This window comes from Folsomia candida, unplaced genomic scaffold (assembly GCF_002217175.1).
Source record: "Folsomia candida strain VU population unplaced genomic scaffold, ASM221717v1 Fcan01_Sc001, whole genome shotgun sequence".
NCBI classification, from domain to species: domain Eukaryota; kingdom Metazoa; phylum Arthropoda; class Collembola; order Entomobryomorpha; family Isotomidae; genus Folsomia; species Folsomia candida.
The window spans coordinates 17,381,136-17,404,721 of record NW_019091193.1 but is presented as its reverse complement, the minus strand read 5'-3'; the positions used below and the strand labels follow the sequence as shown (position 1 = coordinate 17,404,721).

Genomic DNA, 23,586 nt, shown 5'->3' with positions numbered 1-23,586 from the left:
CGTCTAGTTCATTCTATTTTTTATATAAATAAGCAAGGATATTTTCCAGATTTTTTGCATACAAGGACATCGTAACCAGCATGATGGTTAATTGTATCCGTAAAATATTGCCACTCCAGTCTCACACATACATATATACATTTGCATAGATCGGTTCCATAAGTAAGCAAGTACGGAGGTCAACGAGTTACAACTACATAAGTAGGTATGCATAGCATTGAAATTAAATACAATTATGTCGATATCATATATCCGTACATTATATTTATCGGTTTAGACAGAATTAAAGTAAGACAGGAATTAAAAAACGTATAAAATACTTTCTTCTGATTTGCAACACGAACTACAGATATTTAGCATTCACATTCTTCTGGCAGCATGTTTTCAGAAATTCTTTCCAGCAAGGCAGGTTTCCATTGCGAGACATTTGCATCAAATATTTTGACTTTGGATAGAGTATGTCCCGAAAGCATTGGTTTAATGAATGCATACACGTAAGGAAAAATCCAGGGAGCTAAAAATTTAAAAATTAATATTCAATTCATATTATTAGCAAAGTTTTGCATTGTTGGTTTATTGAATTTAACAGGAGACTAAACTGACTGAGTATATACGGTGGAATTTTATGCAAGTAGCTATAAAAATTCAACCTTCTTCTCTTAGACGTATGTACAGCTTTTTTTTGACGAAATCACCCAAAGGTCTCCAATACAATGTATGTATAAACTGTTGGGTCAACATGCAATGCATAATTCAGCAACGTATAGATTATTATCTAATCAGCCCATTCCCTACGCAGACCGCAAGTGTATAACCTCACAAGACGAGCGATATATAAATACATTCATCTCTACATTTTCTACAACCATGTAAATACTAATTAACTCTACTTTGAGCTGTCCCATTGTCCCATTGCGAAATTGCGGCCCCTTTACTCGTACATAATTTGATACATGTGTAACGCTCCATTTCACAATTTGACACTGACCATGAATCGATATCCTAATAACCTCGAAATCCATTTATTTTATTTTACAACTGACATCTGCTTGTTTTTCATGCTTCTTATTTCTAGTCTCATTTTTGCTTTGTATACCTGATTCTAAAAAATTAAATTAATGCTCACCGTTTATGACATAGGCAGCACGCAGTCTTTCCGGATAATTGGATTCGAAATCCCGACTGTACTTGTAAATATTCTCTACTTTAGTTTAAACCTTGTGAAAACAATTAAAATAAACAAACTTACAAAGCAGAAATCAATAATTGGATGGCTGTGTAGAAAAATTCATAATTTTGCAAAGTGAATATGATTAGATACTTGGAACTTTGGTTTGGTATATAAATATATGTAGCATACTTGCAGTGTGTGCAACCTTCCAGTACGTGCACTCTTTTAAGTCCAAAATAATTACGAACTGGTACTGCTTAGTTTGACGAACAAAGTGCATGAATTGCTCTAGAATAGAAAACCGGAACAGAAAGGCTTCGTCTTTATGACCTTGTTCAATTATTTCCCTAATGTTCCATTTCCCAATCGGCACGTACATCACTAAAATTAATTGAACATATTTTTATCTCGGTTCCACTGAAAAGATTAGTATTTTAATACCTGCATAGCCTTCGTTATCCTCCCCGATACAAGAATATCGGAAATCTTCTTGAATCTCCTTCGACGGAGTCCAGTCAATATATGATGATACGTTATTTTCATTTCGCCAATTCACTGACTGAAATAATATGTCGCAAAAATTTGTATGTACTAATACAAATGCAAAAAATAACAATATTCACGCATTAAACTTGAGGTGATTTACCTTGCGGAGCATCTCTTCTGCTTTTTCGACATCGCCGTCTCGAGCTGCGTACAAAGTGGTTTTAAACCTCAAGTAGAGACCTTCACCTGGAGCACTCGTGTAACAAAAATATCTTACCTCGTAAAAATCGTAGACAAGTTAACTCATCCTGCTTTAAGTCTTCGCAAGCCTTTTTAAGCTGCAATAAATATTATGATTACTACCGTTTCTCTGTGTGACACTCAATTCAACTAAAATTAATAGCGCTCCACACCGTATCCAAAGCATTAGCTTCCTTGATATCCACTGGAGAGGTCATGATGTGATGAGAAGAAAATGCAAAAACTATCGATGGCGTAGCTCATTCGACCACGAATAAAGAACGACTGGCAATGTTGTTTATTTTCTTGGAGAGGATATATGCAGACTTCGTCCTGATACCATACGAATTTTCGTGACCCCGACCGAAAAGTGCACTGACATCTCATTTTTCCAAATATACTACTTAGCCACACTAAATTATTATATAATAATACGATGCGTTTTAAGCACACCTTTTTAGGGATTGGTTCACATACATTTACAACATGTATTATGGAAAGAGCTCCATTGATCATACATCTCCATGTTGTTATCTCGAGGGCCGGGGCGACGGGGTGAAGAGTCAATTATAATGTTTATGTATTTCTTGAGATTCCTAATTCATAAAGCAAGCTTAATGTTGAGCCAGTTACCTACATGCATACTTTCAATTTCAGACTTGTCGAATAGCACGTGGCAGCAATACAAGTCTCAAATACATGCAACTAAAACTATACATATGCACGGTTATATTGTGCTGGGGCTGCTGTGAGAAGAGGGTGAGTTTTTCTTTAGTCATTAGTTGCTAGTTGAATGATGATCATGAAATGCTGAGTATTTCCACCACTTGTTCTCACAATTTGTTGTTTAACCACTTGCATTTAAATATCCCTAGGATAACATCACACAATTTTGGTTTTATAAAATATCAATAATTGATAAAAATCACGTGGGAGTCAGAAATTTCACATGATAAATAATGTGACCAAACGAATAATGAATGCATATACATTTTATTTTATGAACATACCTTATGCATGCGTATATGCATAGTGATATCAATTAGAAAATGTTTATTGACTTCTGAATTCAAGGAAAGAGGGTGATCAAAGACTCTACTAAACGTATAATTAATAATTTTAAAAAATTGTACCAGTCGACGACGACCTTTTCAATTCTAGGGCAGTATTTATTGAACTACATTTTATTCAGGTTTATCGTGATCTTATCACAAGCATTGCATTTAGTATTATTATTACAAGGATGAATGAACATGAGCGTTTCGAGTCTTGAGAGTACACTGCATGCAGTTACATATGCATGCATGGAAATACACATTGTTACATACCAATAAGTTTAATCAATGCTTTATGGGCACCTGAATTGCACAATTTTAACTAACAAATTCAAGAAGTTTCTGTCGATTCTGCTTAAGATTCCTTCTTGGATATATATAAACCTAAACTATATCAGCAAACAGGTTACTGTTTGACAGGATTATGCAGTTTAGCTTATACATTATATAATAGATATATCCTTCTTTAAAACTAAATTCTCTAGTTAATTTTCAGTTTTTATAAGATCGAAGTCAAAGTTCGACATGAATACTTCGTACTTTCAGTGCTTCATGTACAGATATGCATATGTAAATATGTGTAGATATGTGTGTATAAACTGCATACGTGTTAATAAAGCCGAGACTTATTTATCTATGTGAAAATGTTTAAGCAAATGGACAAAATGCAATTTTTTGTCTTTCATTTTACAGTTTAATAGTGAATTGACATGCTAGCAGCTCAGTTCCATTGGCATGAATTATCTGTTAATAGATAGATTTTAGAACTAAAACTAAATAAGCAAGTAGTTAGAGTTTTCTATTTCAGATTTATTCTAGATAACCGAGAAGAGTTAAATCAACTCCTCACAAGTTATGTTCCTCACTTTCAGGATATAATCACCAGAAAATAAAAATACTCCATTTTTATTGTACTTCACCTTGTCACGTCCTGATAGCTCTGCTTATGACAGCATATTAAATTTTAAACCAATGATTACCCTATTATTTAAGTTAAACGAGGGTCCGTAATTATTAACATTTTGCATGTAAACGAAAATCATTTTCGAACTTGATTTTACTTGAAGAATTTGTCAACTTGTGGAGTTTTTTTGCCTCAAATCATTAACACGGAAATTGTTCTCATATGAAGTCCGTTAAAATTATAACTTGTAGTATCAAAGACTGAATTTATGTTCGCAAATATTCAATAAATATTCAATAAATATTTAATATCATATCAACTTGAACTCCTGCGTAGCTTATTAATGTATTAAATATTGGGACTGTGAACCTTATTCCAATACCAACGTTTGTAATTCGTCATATCTCTTCTTGTGGTTGATTTGGGATGCAGGGTGGTGATGTTTGTGTAGGAGGACGTAGCCCAGTTGAACAATTCAGGCTTATTACGCCGATATACTCGCGTATCGGATACTATGTATTACGTGGGTGCATACCAGTTGCCACTTTCATATCAAGAGCATAAAACCCGAGCTTTCTCTCCACTTTCTCCTCCGAACCACTGCTCGCTGGTCGATCTCGCTGGAATTCTGCTCTCTGTTCTCGGAGCGAAAGACTTTCGATTTCGTGTTGCCTTTCCTTCGTGTTAGTTTTGCGATCCGTGTGGAATAGGGAACACTCTGGCAGAGCCGACCCACGGCTGAACTGATCCTGAATCATACACACAGAAATGCACGTCCACCCCAGTCGAAGCACTTCGCAATACTTAATCTTGCTCCGTGAAACAAACTGGAAAACAATGTCGTGCATAATCAGCCTCTTAATAATTGTAGTAACACATTGAACATATTCCAGTCGAGCAAATCTGTAATCCACTTCGAATGTACATTTGAGCTGTATTTTTATCCACAGAATGTTGAGAACAGAGAAAATCTGTCAAAATAGCTTGTTCACTTTTCACTGTGAAATGAGGCATGATGAAACTAACTTGTATTGCAAATTACCATTATCAGCGAGATTGGCTAACGACAACTCTATTGATTTTTCGTGGGTTTCCTAAACCCTACGGAATCTTGCTGTAGGAAAAGTTTATAAGAAAAAGTGATAAACCAACGAATCAACATGTCTCAGTGTTCATCACCTGCCAAAAATGGGAAGCCTAGGCTAAAACAACAGTAAGTATAGCATGTAAAATTATTAAACCCATAGAAGCTTGCATGACAGTTTAGAAGAGAGGACAAATAACGGTTGGAATAAGTGTGTGGGCGTATCACAAGAGAAATTAAATTTAACACAACAATGTGTTCAACAGAATGAAATTTATTAGCACACAATGTTCATTCTATGTCCTCTTTGAGCCACTAACCCAAATATTTACATTAATGTTTATTAATTCGAATAGTAATTGATGCATAATTCTGTAAATACGCAGCACCAACAATATCATCGTAACGGTTACCGATGAAACGACGCCGTCGTTGTTAATCATAGATCCTGGAGACGAATGCGATTTGAAGACACAAACGTAAGTTTTAATTTCATTTCATACTTACTCACCTTCGGACATGGTAGTGTTCCTAATCTTCGAAAGAAACTAGGAAAGAAATGAAATATCGAGTGACTCATTAAGCCTAATGACACGTGTCGTGTAAACATATGTGACTTCAACGCTATGAAAGCAAATATTTATTGAGCGTGGGGTTTGGGACAGGGCATAAAATACGTATGCAGAAGGTCCTTGAGCGATAACAACGATGTCATTTTTTCATTAAATCGGCATTTGCTCCACTCCAATCTGTGGGTGGATTTCTACATATGTGTGCATTAGCTGATGAAATAAGTACGCCAAAATTTCTGTTCTTTTATAAATCTCTGGGGATCTGAGTCAAGCTTACAGAGTTCAATGACTTACTTGGAAGTACACAACTGAATTGACTCAATTGACCTACGTGACCTGTGTAAAATTTCCTCAAAAATACTCACGGCACGAAAGTTCCGGAAATTTTATTTCCATTCGTGTCCATAACATGCATGCAATTTTTACTCAGCACGCTGGTGTTACCCAGTTGTGTATATCAAGAAGAATGAATGTAAATTTTATCACGAAACTAGTACAAACGACGCCTTTAATGGAACAATTTTTAATCAAAGGAGATCTAATTGATTTTTCAATTAGGAAAAAAGTTGTCAACGTCAAATACTTCTAAAAAGCATTTTTTTGCATTTTTTTTCAAAATTTTAAATGCATTTTTTAAGTGAAAGAGACTTTTGATTCAAAACATGTTACTGTGCTATATTGCCAATCCAAAGGACAACTCTGGAGCTGTCATTAAATTTTGCTACAATGTACACGCTGAATTTGTAAGGCAACGATGTAGATGGCCATGTAGATATTTTTATTCATTGTGGGTAGACAGTGAAGCTATTTATTATAATTTTGAATTCATGCGTGTCAACCACGAAAGATTTACAGATTTATTTTACACTGAAAAATTCCAGCTCTCCAGTATTGACATGTACTTGACATATTGAAGCCACCAAGGTGCATAAATTAGCATTTGAATGATAAGTATGCTGTATCGAGAACCCAATATTTATATTTGGGTAGATACGCTAAACGATTTTCTCGGTATCATATTTTTATGCATTACGTATATGCGAAGTGTGTGCCGATGTGAAATAGCGAGGAAATGTATTCTGATATTCGTAGGCTGTTTGTAGCAAATTATAATAGTATGCCAAGCGGATGCCAAAATTATTTTCATAACTATGCAACTCTGAATGTCTGAATAAGTTTGACTGGACATAAATTGTTTGTGGAGAGAGTTCTGCTGGTTCGTTATTGGGAAACATATTAGAATAGAAACTGTAGCACATAGAACGATTATGGCTACATGTTTTGTATACAAAATGTTACAAAGTTAGTTAACTGCTCAGCAGTTGAAACAAGAATATTTCATACTTACAAATTAGTGGGATTCAATACAGATTACTTCAGTCACGATATGTGACGACTTTGTTGACGTGTATTTTTCTACGATAACTTTATGTGTGCACATGGTTCCTAAATAATATTCCTGGATCTCATCCTCTATTGCCCTGCTTTTTGTGTTACGGAAAAGAAATATTCGTAGTTTTACAATCGTGAAATTTTTAGAAAGGGTATTACCATATTGCAGAAAATACTATTTTTAAATGACAAACTAAGATTGTGAAGTAAACAAGTGTTGTTTCCCGTTAATATTATTTTGTTCATAAAGCGTTAGCACAAATTTATCTTGAGATGGAGCTGGAATATTCGCAATTAGTTATGAGTTACGTTGACCCTTTCTTCCGATACCGATCTTCAAGTGCCAGTGATGTGTCAACAGGATCGGATTGTGAGGATGGTGGTGTGAGTATGCATGGGAGTCAATCCATCATCTCATCAAAAATAAGGTTTCAGACTAATACTTTTAAATATACTTCAAATTACTTCACGAATTATATATTTTCTAAAGATATTGAATTTAAAAAATAATTTTTGGATGTAGTCCATGTGCATGTTGATCATTTACATCTACATTTTACTTTTTGTGCAATTTCCTCTATTTATAAAGAAGTAATAGAAGTATTTCCCTGTTTATAATTCACGGCTCCATAACGTATAACGTCCGAATTGATATAGTTCATATTATCTCCTCGTGTTTCGACGCTGCACGAGAAGTAGAAGAAAGAAAGTATCTGCACTTATATTAAAATTTGGTACTGGTGACTGGGCGGTGGTCCAGCATTTTCTTTGCCAGGGTTTGCGTAGACTTCAGTGAGTGACAATGACGTCGCATTATGCTTTCTGCTTGACACTTTTCTTATTAATCAAAGACGTCCCCATTGTACAAAAGACATGTCCGGCGTAATAATCATGCATTTGGATCTTCAAACATACATTTACAATTTATGGTTGTATCTATATTTATGGTTGTATTATATAACTTTCAAATTTGGAAAATAAACCCATTGTGTAGTCATTTTTCTATTTTGGTAGTATAACAACTCCAACCAGCAAGAAATAATACTTTTGAGTTTTAAATCTTTTTGTGCTGCTTTATCTTTAATGAATTTTTAAGGAAACGTTACATAATGAAATTCTACGCAGCTCGTAAGGTGCTCCATTTGATCCAATTTATTTTCATTCAAACCAAATTCTTTTGCTCATGTCCCACCTACATACGAAGAAAATTGGAAATGTGATGAGTTTGTTTGCATATCCTAAATTCTAACTGAAAATGAGATTTCGGGGCTTGGGCTGAAAAGTGAAGTTTGTTGATTCATTCAGTTTCGTTACGTAGTCGTCTCTCATCTTGAAAGCTCCGAATTTTCTCAAAGGAGCACCTGAACAACTTCTTTTCTCAGTATTCATATCCAATCAAAATGGTCGTTTTATTCTCCTACTTTGCCATTGAACGTCTGGTGGGAGCTATTTATAGAGAAAATACTCTCAAACAAACACGAGGCTAAGGAGGAGAGCTTCACTCCTCGCCCCTCTCAGATTTCGATGCCCTTTGGACATGTTTTAGTTCCGACGAGTGAACAAGAACGTGTTTTGATGCCATGCCATGTCCTCATTTGCGCCCACTCAATGGGCCAAATACACACCCTCTTTTCACTCGTTTAAACCCTCACCGAAAATCCCATTTTACTCGGTCAGGAAATTTTCAAAAATATTTGAAAATCTAAAAACGTTGAATTTGGTACTGGATATGATAAAACAACCATCTTGGGCTAAAGTCGTGCAGGAATTTTCAAAATCTGAACAAACATGAATTTTTGAGGAGCTCTTGAAAAAGTTAATTTGTATAATTTGTGCCTTTTGAGTGGGTGTGGCAGGCGCAAATGGCACAAAAACTACTTGGAGGCATTGCTCACTTATCGGGTACTACAATATATCCAAAGGACATCAAAATCTGGGAGGGCCAAGTAGTGAAGCCTTTCTCCTAAGGAATATTGGCATCTGCATAAAATTTCTTTGCGGTTTAAAACTGTTCATACTTCAGACCAGAATGAGCGTGTTCATCTGTTGTTTTTTTTATTATAAAGAGATTCACTAATTTTACTTATGTAAATTTTTCGAAATCTTTGCATACTTATGACGTAAGAGAGCTCCTAATATATAATTTCATAATTTAAAGTAGAATTTTTAACATTAGGATTCATGACAAGAAAACAATTTTTACCAAATCATTTTAAATTAAGAAGTAAATAGGCTATACATTGCATATTCCGTTAAAAATTATTATGCAATTAAATATTTTATGAGGAGCCTACTTGTTTATTTAGACACTGTTCAGAAACCTTTTTCCCTCATGGGTGTAATTCCTTGTCTTTTTGAAAAGCATATTTTATAGAAAAATCAATACTAATATAGCCATACATTCATATATCGTTAATATTCGTTAAATGCATACAACAAACAACTAATCTCAATGTGTAGTGTTATGGTTGGGTTTCAGTATATTGCACTCATTTCGCACATGACTACTTATTACTTATCAGTTTGTAAAATAATGCCACCCAAGGATGTTATTGCTGATATATTGATACTGATCTCATCCAACTCGTCCATGCAATGAAATCATTATCGCTTGTATGCCTACGTTATAATTCATTTTTGTTCGAATCAGTTGGACAGGTGTCTTGTATCGACTGTGCTTGTTGAGCTTGGCAAACATTAACATGGAAAAACAGACGTTCATTTGTCCATATGTACGTATGTGCATACTTGTGCTATGCACAATCGCACACCGCGACATAGTTCATTCAGTTTTGCTTGGAAATGTGTAGTTGGCTTTTGTACGTTTGCCAAATTCACAAGGAGTTAAAATCTTTGCAATCTCTTCATTTAGTTGCTTCTTAACTTTCACTTGCAACGCCCGTATCTTCCGAATCGAGCAAACATCCAGTCTCTCAGAATTAGCAAATCAAAATTTAACAAACTGTCGACAAAGTGCAGAGGAAAATGTGTTCGCTGGTGCTTTGCAATTCTTCTCCACTCACATTTCCAATAGTTGTCAAATCTGATAACTTGCTGATAACCGTGTTATGTGGGCAAGTACATGTAGCTAGAGGCTAATATCTCATCTGCTGTCAAATCTGCATTGCATGGAATAGTTTGAATATTGGATAAAAACTGTGGCCTTTGGAAAATAGTTAATATAATTCTAATACCAGACATAATTCTAAACTTTATAAGCTACAAATCCAATATTGAATAAAGTGATTGCATTTAAATATGCAATTTACAGTTTTTGCTGAAATTTAAAACATTCAAGCAATTCAAGTTCCAACTACAGATTTGCGAAAAATTTGGTATGAAGCTGACTGATTATTTCAATTTTGTGTCACCTAACGAAGTGAAATCACATTAAACTGGTTGGATTGTCAGTGCCATATCAATTAATCCGAAATTCGACTAGAGTGAATTAGATCAAGGATATTTTCATTCGTTGAGCTGTCTATAAATTCCACTGCATTCCTGAATTTTTATACAAGTATTTAATTGAACTACATACATCTGCACGGAAAATGCACGCTAAAGTTTTCTAGTTTTCTATTTCATGAGAAAAGTGTATTATAACGACTAATCTTTAGATGAATTTTCATGAAACTTATTATTGTTCTTGGATCATTTTAAAAGACGAAATAGTTGTGGTATCTGGAATAATGTCTGTGATACAAGAACAGTTCAACAACAACCCCGAAAAAAATATGGTTCTCATTAAGATGGACAAAGGTCGTCAAAACAAACATAAAAAAATGCGGAATAGTGCCAGTATTTCAAGTTCCTGCAGTGGTGGTGACAATGCCTCGTCCAGTTGCGACAGCGTGATTGGTGGACAACATGACTCAACAAAGTAAGCGAATTGCCAAAAATTTGCGTTTGAAATATGCCCATCTAAAAAAATGCAAGCCAAATGTAAAATATATTTACTGCGTCACTGTAATTAAGTGAATAAATTCTTCGTATCTAGCAGGTGTTATTTGCATAAAATGTTATATGATTAGAGAGAGCGGTTGGATGAAAAATGGCATGTTAGGATGACTGCAATTACGTTTACCATATTTATTTAGTGATAATGTAGTTTTAGCATAACTGAGATGAGGTAGTATACGAAAGTATATGCGTTTTTATCGTTCTAAAAATACCAACAACATTTGCCAAGTCACACGGGGTTTTGAAGTGCACTGTACAGTACGGCGTATATGCAATGTTTACGTATGTACATATGTACATGTCTTGTCTCAATGGATAAGTAATAATGCTTATCATAAATAACATAAAGTTACATGATGTAGACAATGAAAAGCTGATCATGTAACAAGCTACGTAAGCTAAGCTGCGTAAAATAATAATAAAAAAACATCAATTTATATTCCAATAAAAATTTAACAAACCGGATGCTGTTCTCTAAAAATAAAGGACTCTGCTGAGCGCATCCGCTAAACTGTGAAGGTCATATATGCACGTTTAATTATTTCATTCAGTTTAATCGGCACATGTGCAGTGTAAAATGAAAATCAAACTTGTATGCAAGAACGTTAAATCGTTTGTACATAAATAATGCCCTTCTGATTAAGTTGTATTCACTTGACTTTGGTTATATCTAAAGAACTAATCGCAAAATTAAAGAATATTTGTTTTGTACAATTGTAATTACACAAATTTGCTTGAACTATTCTCTGCCATTGTTCAGCGTTTGGTACGCATATGCTAAATATTTATATGATATGTACTTCCAGGAAAAGAAATTGATTACGCTTTACTCTTTTACAAGTCATACAAACACTTTATTTGATTTTTACCGTTTGCTTCCTATTTAAAATTTAAGTTACAGAAGATATTAACCAGAATGTCGGAGTTTGGAAGGTGCAGTATGTTAACATATCGATTAATTCCAAGCTACTGTCATTTCCATTAAGGATTTGAAAGAAGCAAAATAAATATGTATGCTCATCCAACTTACGATTTGGGACAAGTCGTATGATAATAACTGAAGAGTAAATATTGATGTCGAGGGTAATTCTTTTTATATAACTCTTCTAATGGAAAGTTCCTACATAAACAGTGATCGTAAACAGAAGTACATATAGTAGACCGTCGAAGTATAGGATACGCAATCATAAATACATTTTCATTGATTTTGTATTTGTAAACATTCTTGCAACCACGTAATGAGTATCAATGCTCAAAGTATTTTAAGAGAATTTTGTCTCTATATTTGGAAACACGCACACCTTATTTCTTGGTTATATCCATGTATGTTTCCAATGAGTCGGAGTTGAGATTTGCAATTTAATATCAGAGTTGATGAGCCTAGTGGTTAGGCGTAGTTGATGATGCGGAGAAAGTATTCCGGGTTTCGTATTTAATGCAGACTAATGATTATTCCTCGTATCTGCGAATTGTGCACTCACGCCCTTTTACGATGTAAGGATAATGATTGACCTTTGAAATATAACAAATAGACCGTGATCTAGTTGGCTATTTTCAGCACATTTATTTCATAATCTTGCATATATCGACTATGTTTATAGGGCCAGTTACAGTATGCATATTCGTTTAGATTTAGACACGAGTGACATAAAACTATTAATCTTAACAACTTTTACTACTTGAGTACATAATACAGGCCTTGGCGAACTAATTTATGATTCCAATTCATCAATTCATGGGATCTGGATAACGTTATCCTAAATATGATATATTTTTAAGACATCCCATAATAATCTTTCATTGTTCTGACCCAGAGGTTGGTAGTCTACTTCAAGAATTGCTATAATGCAATTTTACGAATACGTGGGTGGTTACCTAATTTAGTAACACCTTGATAATATGGTTGTACAATACAAAACATGCAACGAATATGCATATAGAATGAAATTTTTTGGGCGAGATTCTTTCTAAAATCATCCTTCTTGACTCGACCTACATTTTTAATCTGCACAGGTTCAATCAGTTCTTTGTTGTCGTGCTTTAGTCGACGTGCCAAAATATAACGTTACGTTGAGCGTGCAGGAAGGATGAAATTCTGCAGCAGCTCTTGGAATATAACTTCAACTCATCCTCAGACCCCTTTTATGCATGATGTATGCATTCGTAATACTGGCACCCCACTTCTCATTGGTACACACGAGCAAGTATTACATAGCTAGAAGGGTTGTTGGTTGGTGGGATGGAATTGAATAAAAAATTGTTGAACATAGGGAAGGATTCAACTAACTTGCAACAGGGTTGAGTAACACTTTTTTAACAGCAACACTGCTGAGACTGGCAGAGAAGACGTTGAAATTATATCAAAGTTCAGTTACGCAATAATACGGATACAATCAACATCAGCAGTTGAAGCCTAATCAAGACTGTTGCTCATATTTTCCATAGTTAAAAAATGTCATTTGCTGGACAAAGTTTTATACATTTCGAATTGTGTGCTCGACGCAGTAGGACTGTAAATCATACAGTCTTCACGAAATAGGTAGCTCGTGTGTTGAGTTATATACATAACACAAGTGATCATTGAAGTACCTAAATACAACCTAATACATAATGCTTAATTAGTTCTAACGGAAGTGGCAGGACATTGTGACATACTGTTAGCAAAGCTTACTTTCTGACGTGGTAAATTTTCTAACGTGATAAAACATGATTCTCTAAAACAACGCCAAACGTGAAACACGTCGCAAAAAAAGACAAAAATTTACGAAAGTTTTCCATATTCTGCAATTGGTTTGAGTTTTTACGAGTCAACATTTTCGCTGATGAAGTCAACATTAATGAACAGTGCTGTGTGTCTGATATTTAGCGATCTGTGTCAAAAGTTACATACTGCATTTGACTTTTCATCATTTCATTTGCAGTACGTTAAATGTGTTGTTGATGAAAATAAATACGCTCCTCTGATAAGCGCAAGCATCTCAAATCTCATACACGACACAAAATATTTTTGAGATTCGCTTTTAAAGATGCACGAAAACAAGCAGTCAAAGACAGTGAGACATCACAGTTATCATGGGAGCAATCATGACACAGGCGCCATAAAAAGTGACAATCAAACCAGTGTCAACGGTTCGAATAATAATGCGAAAACTCGACCTACAACTTTGTTTAAATCCAAGTCTAGTGGTCAATTCTCAGTTAAAACTCGGTCTTGTGGTGCAGATAGTTTTATTTCCGATGAAATTAATTTTAATCGAAACAATTTAGAAAAAAATGCCGAAGAGTCAGAGGGTTCCGCGTCCATTTATTCGGATACTAAAATGGGTAGTTACTTGGACTCGGTGACATCTACACACGAAATTGAAGGAATTAACGAAGCTGAGCCCTGTGATGACCAACAATTGTACAATAGTCAAATTTTTGCTACACGAGGTTCGTATGAAAATAATGAAGGAAATGGGACGATGGATTCTCCTGGTTCATCAGCCGTCTTCTATTTGGAACGGCAAAATAATCAATACAACAATTTAATTTCGGTCCCACATCACATGGAAAGTGACAGGTGAATTAATAATATGTATAACAGTACGCTCAAGTATTTTCTTTTGTATTCAAATTGACAGTCGTATCATCAATGAGTCTCATATTTTGTGCATGAAAGTATGTAATAAGATAATGTGCGGGTGTGATATTTTTGGAGCTGCTGGGCATTCAATTTAGAATTTGACAAAGTAGGTTTAACCAAAATGTCCGCAAATTAAATATCATTGCATTGTATAATTATGTATTTGTTTTACCAAGTGGATTTTCTAAAGTGTATGTACATACTTACCTATATACGTATGTATGTATGTATATATGGCATGATATACACTCATGGCCTGTGCTTATTATGATTGGGGCAAGATTTCAACCTACGCTTCCATTGCATAACATAATTAACTATGCATAAATGTTTAATAAGGTCTGACTATATACATATAAAAAGATTTTTATATAGCCCTCCAAGTACGTAAATGAAATTTACCTAATGCGGCATATCGTATAATAAGGGACGAAATGACAATACGGCATTATAATAAAGTTTATTAATATGTTTAAGGTTCTAATCACAATTAGTAGTAAAAATTTCAAACATTCAATCATGATGAAGTATCTAGAATGACAAATATTTGACGTCGATATCCGTTCCAATTTCAGAGTCAAGTAATCGACATTGTCTACATAAATTCTGGAGAGGTCTTACAATTAGTTATTCGTTCTAACACGTCACATTGTAAATTGCTGATCTGATAGCTTTTAGGGTTAAACCTTGGATTATTTATAATGCCTCGACACATAGAACAGTTACGTTTAAAGCCATACATTCTACATAGGATAAGAGTAGAGTTATCAACTAATGTCAACGATTCTGTAGTGAATTACCATTTATTTACTTATCTGCCATTCAAGGAATAAATATATGGACAATTTATAATCCCAGAATCCTGCACATCACTTGACAACTGGTGAACATTTGCATACCGTTGAACTATTCATGTGAGTTGTGGATTTTGGACCATCTGGTTGGATGAAAGATGAAAAGAGTGCCAATGCTGAATGCATAAGTGGAAGTTGTGGTATGTAAATAACATCCCGTTCATGCTTCAGAGATAAAAGCACCAAAATGAAGTGGAGTTAAAATGGCAAATTCGTATCATTCGCACTTGTAACAATTGAATGCTGATTCTATACACAGCTCGTGATCTCCTCTCCTGTCGGATTTAATTTCAAATACCAAACCCACAAGCTCAGCTTTCTACTGCTGAAATTCAAATAAATATGCATATCTAAAAATTCGCATTTCATGCAAATGGTTACTACTTAAATCAATACCGCTTACTAGATAAGCAATATGTACATACATATTACATAAACTATAGTTCAAACGGTGTTGGAAAAATGTATATCGTCATCAGATTTGCTGAGGAGTGTCATATTAATCTGACACGGTGGTCTGGATGTTGGAAATTATTATAGGACTTTTCATTAACAAATAGGTATATATAATGTTAAAATGAATGGCTAAAATATCATAAGACATATAGCTTTGCAACTATTTTTTAAATATTGAAGTAAAATTTCATACTTTGGAAAATTGAACGAGAATATTAAAATCTACAATTTACGGAGGACAGATCGATGAAAATATTCAACTATGTAACTTATTTATGTAGATCACTATTCGAACTCATCCTCAGTCAGAAACAGAGTCGAGTTGGTTGGTCTCCCATTTCCTCCCTTCGACTTGCTGAATATTAGATGAAAAGTCATAAAGAGTAATTTTAGATTGGGATCTCCTATCTGCTACAGATTACGGAACGACATATTGAATAGGCGGCGTATTTGCGTCATGAGAAAAATCGATTAAAGTTGACGCAGAACAAAAGTTACCATATTTTCAAAGAAAAGGTCCATCGAAAGTTTGCAGGAATAAATTGCTAGAAATAATAATGCAAGAATAACGTGGGATGCGAAACAGATTAGTGTTGCTCTGTGCAAAGTGGGAGTCTTTTACATTTTGCTCTGTAAGAGTTACGTTCTTAGAACGCATAGAAAATAATGGTAACTAACCAGCTTCTTCTGAGCATTCTACCTGCATGCGATTATATAGAACTGGAAAATGATAAATTTTATCATTTTCCCCGTGTTCGATTAGTTCTAAGTAAATACATATGTACACACGCAGCTAAAAAAGATGAATACTTCATTCTCTAATGATCAAATTCACAGTTCTCTGTATTTTCTTTTATCTTATGCTTGGTTAAAAGATACACAACAAACATGTTGACTTACTGCATGGAACGGAAATAGTATTCTTGTCATGTTTTTCATGTCCGCTCAATAAATCTAGGACACGTCAATGTATGAGTACATGCAGATATGTACGGCAATTGCAACTCTAGCCAAGATAAAACGGACGGCACAACCCAACATGCATATGTGCAGAGGTGTGCATGGTTCTCAAGTTCTCAAAGCTTGCCCCAGCCCCAAGCGTAGTAAAAAGCCAGAGGAAGTCCGACGATCAATAGTGTCAGGCTTTTTCATGTCCAGCCCGGCCCGATACTTGCATCCTAGAGTTTTTAATTCCCAAACAAATTTTCACAAACATTTTCGACTATCTATTTCTAGAAGTTCAAACGTATTTCAAAACTCTTGTTCAGGGAACTGGTTTATTTTTGGGGCCAACTTATCTAAGCTATCTTACGGTATGTTGATGATTGTACAATTGTTAGTATTAGTAGTACAGAAGAAAGAACAAATGCTTCGATAGCACGAACAAGTCTTAAGAAAAGCGTCAAATAAAATATGTAAATTCAGGACGGAGTTACAGGTCACACTTCAAGAAAAGCCCGTTCCGAACCCTAAACCCGGATGGATGCACTCCTCTAGAATGTCGACGGTAAATCCATGTAGACATAACAAAACTGACAAGCTCGTGTCCAAACTGCTTTAGTCATATTGTCCTCTCCTGCTGGAAAGAAAGTGTTGCTCCGTTTTGGAAAAACGGCTTTGGTGGCACCTTTGCCATATGCCACACTTATCTCTTCTAAATCTTAACCATTTATTTCATGTGATATTTCCTCCACTCGCTTGCTGTTTGCTTCTAAACATTCGATATCCACATGGTTCAAGAGTGCTACCTATTAGCACATTATAATAATTTGACATCTGTGCATCGAATGAATTGCATTTAGCATATGATTACGAGGTCTTGTTGTACGTATTATCATCATTCATGTTCATACTGTGCTTGCACGTAGTCCACCTTTCTGGTGATAATAATAAGTCATGGATGTGAAATACAGACCGCACGACATGGAGTCTAACTAGGCAAACTGATATTTATTATCTGAGAGTAGCAGGTGTAATTCAAGTATCAATGTAGTTTCAACTTTATGAGTTGCACTGTTTTTGTGTGACATTATCTTTTGATAAGCACACACAACGTACACACAACTTGATTTTATTGCACCTCTCCTCCTCAATTTCTTGTGCCGATAACCCAGTGGGGGAAGTTGAGGTTACAGTAATCTAAAATATGTGTGACAGACAACATGATTATTCCAGCATGTGAGAAAAGTTGAAAATGCAACAATTGTGCTCAGGATATTAGTACCCTCCTGCTGCGACTGGATACAAATCAGAAGTATCAAGTGATAACTTTTCATACAGCTGGTTACTCTGTTGTTGAAAGTTTGTTGTATGCAGCTGAAGTGGGGAGAAATTGTTCGTCTGAAACTCAAAATGAGGAAGTGGAAGTCTAACCGGAGGATGGAGGAGAAAGACGGCGAAAGTCGTGAGCGAAATTCTGACTCCTCTTGGAGTGGCATCAGCAGTGAGGATTCTGCTACTTCAAATTTGTTAGTTCAGTTTCGTTTACAATTTTGCATCCTCCAAAATGAAACACGAGAAAGTTATGAGATATAATTTTTTGTCATTATGGACCTATAGCTTGATGCACTTGAAAGCCATCAGATTGCTTTAATATGCGTCCAGTCGGGTTATGGCATTCTTGAAAACGAATGAAAAATATCGTTTAAGGGCATTTGAAAACGATGTCTTATTGTTAGACCACATTTGAATATAATAAGTCATTATTGGCCGTTACGTAGTATGTTCATACGCCCACGTATGTATATGCATGCATAATCAGTACATGAGTAACATGTACACCGTATAAAGTAGATGACACTTTGCTCACGATATCAAAATCTTGTAAAACTAAACTGAAACAAGTATTTATTTGTAATAACGGAAACTGTGTACACACATGATTCTGTTACAACCTAAGAAAAGAATTAATGATATATTTCCCTATCTATGTACTTATGTTAATAATTTCAACCACTTCCTCCTGATTACTATGTATCGTCCCACTAAAACCATTTTCGTTAACATTACAGACAATCGCTGAAGCATTTGAGTGCCAGCGCCCCGGCAATGCGGACAGATCTTGGGAAGGGAGAAACAGGCGAATTTTTCATGGCACCATCTTCGTCGAAATCGCGACAAAAGAAATTCCATCGCCACTTCACTAAGGTTCCAACAGACGAAAAAGTTCTTGACTGTAAGTTTATACATATTTCCTTCACTCCAAACATAATACTATCCATTTCATAAAATGGGCCAGTCAATTGTGCTCTAGTGGATCAAAAGTATCAATTGAAAAATCCTAAAATATAATGATCAATTGTGCTTTGCAAGAGATACTTCTTCTCTTTAATACAAATTACCTATGTAAGTAGAATCTGTATATCCAAGTTAGTCGCACTTCTCGGATAATGAACCTACCATCATGCCACAAAACGACTAATCAAAAGAGTTATAATATCCTAAAGTACTCAATTACAGTTTAATTAAGACAATGTAATTGACCTTTAACATAAAAATTTGATGGTCATCATGTTGGATCAGCCTTGAATTTTCATGCAAAGCCCAGGATAAAGACGTACTTGTGTTGCTTCTCCATAAATAATATCCCTTAAAAATTGAGCTAAGTGCATTACTTATTCTGGTAAAATATTTAGATCAAATTCGCCAAAAGTTGTAAGGTTGAAGTATTATTGTGCTGCTAATAAGTCTCACTCCTTTTCCTGGTTTGCTTGTAAACCACATTTATGAACCTAGAAAGAATAATGGCAGACAGGAACCAGAGCATAATGTCGTATTACACATGACAGCTAGATATGTGGAATATTAAACTAAATAAGTTTGAGATTTATAATATGACCGAAATACCTAAGTATTCATGCTTGCATGTTCTTCATTTCAGATTACTCGTGTGCCTTGGTTGGTGATATATTGCTCCAGGGATTTCTATATATATCAGAAAATTACTTTGCGTTTTACTCAAATGTGTTTGGCTACGTGACAAAGGTAAGAGTGACTGGTAGTAAAATCTAACTATATTTTTCTTGAAACTTCTTTTTATTAAATTTTGAATTTAATCCACAAACTTAAATACACGAAAAAGTCTTCTGGCTGTTTTGACTAGTTTGTTGGAAATACATACATACATAGTTAAAAATCAATCAATCCCATCAGGATTAACTATTAAATGGCGAATCCGATCAATAAATGCCTAGCGTTTATTTTCACGAGACAATTTTGACGTGCTTCTCGCACGAAATATTTAAAGTCATAATGCTGCATAAAGGAATGCGGTGCCCGTGAAACCTCAGGGTCACCTTGCTACTCTGAAATCAATTTTCTTTCCAGTGAAATACCTCGAAAAATCAATATTACCAATATGTCCCGAGTTAATCGAGTCTTTAAGGCTGTTGGTAGATATTTTAAATCACAACCTTTCAAATTTTAACAATCTGATGCATGCAACATGCGAATACATATATGTATGTACATATGCATGAATGCTAATTAAATATGTATATATGTAGAAAAATGGTACAAAATTTACAGTTTGAACAATTGAGAATAGCCCTTATGGTTAGACTTAACCAAGTCGAAAGACACAAAATTAAAATTATAAAACATAGATTTCAAGACAAGATGATAAACTAAACCTTAAGAACGAATCTTTCCAAGATTATCATCCATTTTAACTCTGGGTTTTTGTAACTAAGAATTAAATATTGTTCCCAGTTGCTGATTCCAATTACAACCGTTGTGAAGATAACCAAAGAGCGAACTGCCAAAATATTTCCGAACGCTGTGGGCATCGTGACACAAAGTGAGCGACATGTGTTTGCCTCGCTTATCTCTCGCGACACAACCTTCAAACTCATGAGCAAGGTGTGGCTGCACCACAGCAAACAATCCTTGGATACTCTCATCATTCCCAAAGACTCAGTACGTACTCTGCACATTTTCTTCCATGAAAATGCTCATGTGGAAGCCGTGCTCTCCAGATATTAAAATGGGTAAAACGGGTTCCATTTTTATTGCAGAGTCAAGGATTCGACGACACCAGCGGCGACATTGTAATTGCGGACGACTCCTCAGGCGACTCGAGTGGAAATGACTCCGCACTTGACCCTTCTTCCTGCAGCGCATCCCCTCAAAATACTCCTGGTCTCGGACTCCAGAACTTGCTGCATGTCAAACTTCCCAATACAACAAACAATAATAACAATGTGATAGCTCATAACATTACTCAACTTACTCCTGCTCAACGTGAGGATGTCAATTTGAAGTTGTTGGGAAATGCTCCCATTCCCATTCGACCTCATCTTATAAGTAGCGCAAACTTAGATAATTCTTCTTCTTCCAATGTCAAAAGTAAGCATTGTGGGACTACCGCTAAGGGATTGTCCAGTAACTTATTTATCTATATGATCGTCAAATATTGTACTTTACAGAAATAGAAAACCAGCAGAATTTTAGGAAAAGAAGTGAGCCAGAAAAGCCGCTACTGATATTGGCAACGGTCCTTCTAGTCATTCTCTTCATCTCGGCAGCTTTTCTGTTAATTCGCATATCCCACCTCCAGGAAAAACTTTCAGACAGACCCAGCGGAAGTAATAGGTTAGGTCAAAACCTTTATCAAACCTTAGCTAACATATATTTATGATTTTTAATATCTTTTGGTGTGTATGTATAGTGAGCAATTCTATCAAGACTTATTATCTTGGCAAAATCGCTTACATTCCAATTCTGCAGAAGAGATTCACCAATTCATCGACACTAATTTGCAACAAATTGTCAGGGTAAGACTCTCTTGAGTTGTTTCATTCTTTCGACCGCATAAACTTAATTTAAATTTAAAGTAAATAAAATAAAATTTGTTTAATGCAGGTTCGAGAGTCACTGGAGGCTTTGTCAACTCTGTTCATGAACGGTGGTCGGCACAATTCTGCCATGGGCGATCATGTCTCAACCCACTCTCATTTTGCAAACACGGAGCGATAGTTGTCAAGAATAACTTCATTCATTCTAGCATATCCTCACATGATCAGTCAGAAAGTCAGTCAATGAAGAAAGGAGTCAATAATAAGTAATACTAATCCAGGAAGTAAATTCAAAGCACAGTTCTCTTTGCCAACTTGTTGAATAGTATTAAGTGTACTAATCCTAAATTAACTGCTAAATCAAAAGTCAGTCAGGCGCTTTCCTCTTTTCATGTTTTAATTAAGAGACATATTTTCGGAGTTAACGAATGTACAATTGGATATTTATTCATCGCCAACTTTCAGAAAATATTTTTTGCTTAGTTGTTTTTAAATTATGAATCTTGGTGCCAATTACCCTCGCGTTGACCGTATTGTACAAATTATTGGTTAGCCTAATTTAAATCCAATCCATTTACTCATAAAAAAATATACTTATAAACTTTAACTAAATGACTGATAATTATAATTTAAAGATTATTCCTGTCTTATATACTTAAAGCAGAACAAGTCGACATGCCAGTCAAAATGATACATAATTATTGTTACATAGTCGATTTACCAGTGTAATGATTGTAGGAAGAACTCCATTCCATGATAGTACATATAATCCTGGACTCGTATTTACAATACATACAAAGTCATATCGTCTTTTCGAGAGTAAACCAAAGCCAAATCACGTCATACTGGTGTATGATGCAACAAAGAAAGTAAATCGCAGATGCCAAATGCAAAGAAAGCTGTTAATGAATGCTATAACACACACATATCGGTGCTATCTTAATCCTATCATATTTAGGTTGTGATACGATGCAACACCAAACGAATGGCTGCTAATATGAAGCATGTAAGGACGACGTGAAGCCATGTTTCTAAATACAAAGTAAAACTTGGTAGCTTATATGAAACCAATAAGAATTAATAAAAATTGTTTATCAACTAATATGAGGAACTAATTGAGACTTATGAATTTAGGTTACCTATTATTATGTATTCGTTCGTATTATTTATTCATTTAAGATATATTTTATATATTTCAGAAATTTCTGTATAGTCAATCGAATTAAGTTTTGTATGAGTTTGATAAAGTATAGTTTAATCGATGGGTCATATTAAGACGCAGTTGATTGATAATGTTTCAGCCGTGAGGAACAGATCGAGTTATTGAACTATAATTTTATTATACTCTTGCATAATTATTTATATGACCAACATTTGAATTCGTTCAATTCTAGAAGACATTGTTTCACTACGTCAGCAGAGAGGGAAACAAAGTTGCAATCTCATTTTTCATGGAACAAATTCAATTGGTGACTAATAAACTGTGTAAAATTCTCAAAAAATAAATATGTACTTATCAGAAAGAAATTAAATAATGGATTTAAATCTCTGGTATTTATTTGATGTTCTTATGCATACCTGTGATCCGCCCACTGTACGTATATACGTACAATTGCGTTGCATACTATAAAAAGTACATTTTAAAAAATACTTTAAATGCCAAGTTTCTGAGCACAATCATTGTAATTTTTATAGTTTCATGTCGCATTTCGAATATATTAATATTAATTTTTTCGTGGGTGTGCAATCCATGCCCTATCACGAATTTGGTCAATTATATTTCGCTGTGGTTGTTACATAAGAAAGCTTCATACCTATGTATGTACGTATGAAGTCATTTCCTAGCGCTATAATATAAATGCATGGGAATATACATATGTGTTTTTTAGTTTAGAAGAATTAATACCCATGTATTCGACTTGCGAAATTATAATGTGCACAATTTGTGCACATTTGATTCTGTAGCTCACTTCGATGCCTTACCGTATGCTA

General features: G+C 34.8%; 2 protein-coding genes across 6 annotated transcripts; one reads left to right on the top strand and one right to left on the bottom strand.

Annotated features, from left to right (window-relative positions):
• Positions 1-238: 238 nt before the first annotated feature.
• Positions 239-2,794, bottom strand: LOC110863311 (SEC14-like protein 2). Its single transcript, XM_022112586.2, has 8 exons — positions 2,071-2,794; positions 1,935-1,995; positions 1,818-1,861; positions 1,613-1,730; positions 1,361-1,552; positions 1,250-1,274; positions 1,127-1,182; positions 239-514 (listed from the first exon to the last, which is right to left on the bottom strand). The coding sequence occupies exons 1-8, from the start codon at positions 2,113-2,115 to the stop codon at positions 354-356; spliced, it is 702 nt and encodes a 233-aa protein (XP_021968278.1). The 5' UTR covers positions 2,116-2,794; the 3' UTR covers positions 239-353.
• A 1,992-nt stretch (positions 2,795-4,786) lies between these two features.
• On the top strand, positions 4,787-23,139 carry LOC110862475 (GRAM domain-containing protein 2A). Of its 5 annotated transcripts, none has more exons than XM_035845711.1 (9): positions 4,787-5,069; positions 5,327-5,419; positions 18,811-18,974; positions 19,680-19,783; positions 20,510-20,716; positions 20,815-21,145; positions 21,226-21,391; positions 21,468-21,573; positions 21,662-23,139. In XM_035845711.1, exons 1-9 carry the CDS (start codon positions 5,017-5,019, stop codon positions 21,773-21,775), a joined length of 1,338 nt encoding a protein of 445 aa, XP_035701604.1. In that variant the 5' UTR covers positions 4,787-5,016; the 3' UTR covers positions 21,776-23,139. The 5 variants fall into 5 exon arrangements, with proteins under 5 accessions (XP_035701604.1, XP_021967376.1, XP_021967364.1 ...); XM_022111672.2 differs by lacking the exons at positions 4,787-5,069; positions 5,327-5,419 and adding exons at positions 7,203-7,332; positions 10,568-10,784; XM_022111684.2 differs by lacking the exons at positions 4,787-5,069; positions 5,327-5,419 and adding an exon at positions 6,778-7,332.
• The last annotated feature ends 447 nt before the right edge of the window (positions 23,140-23,586 follow it).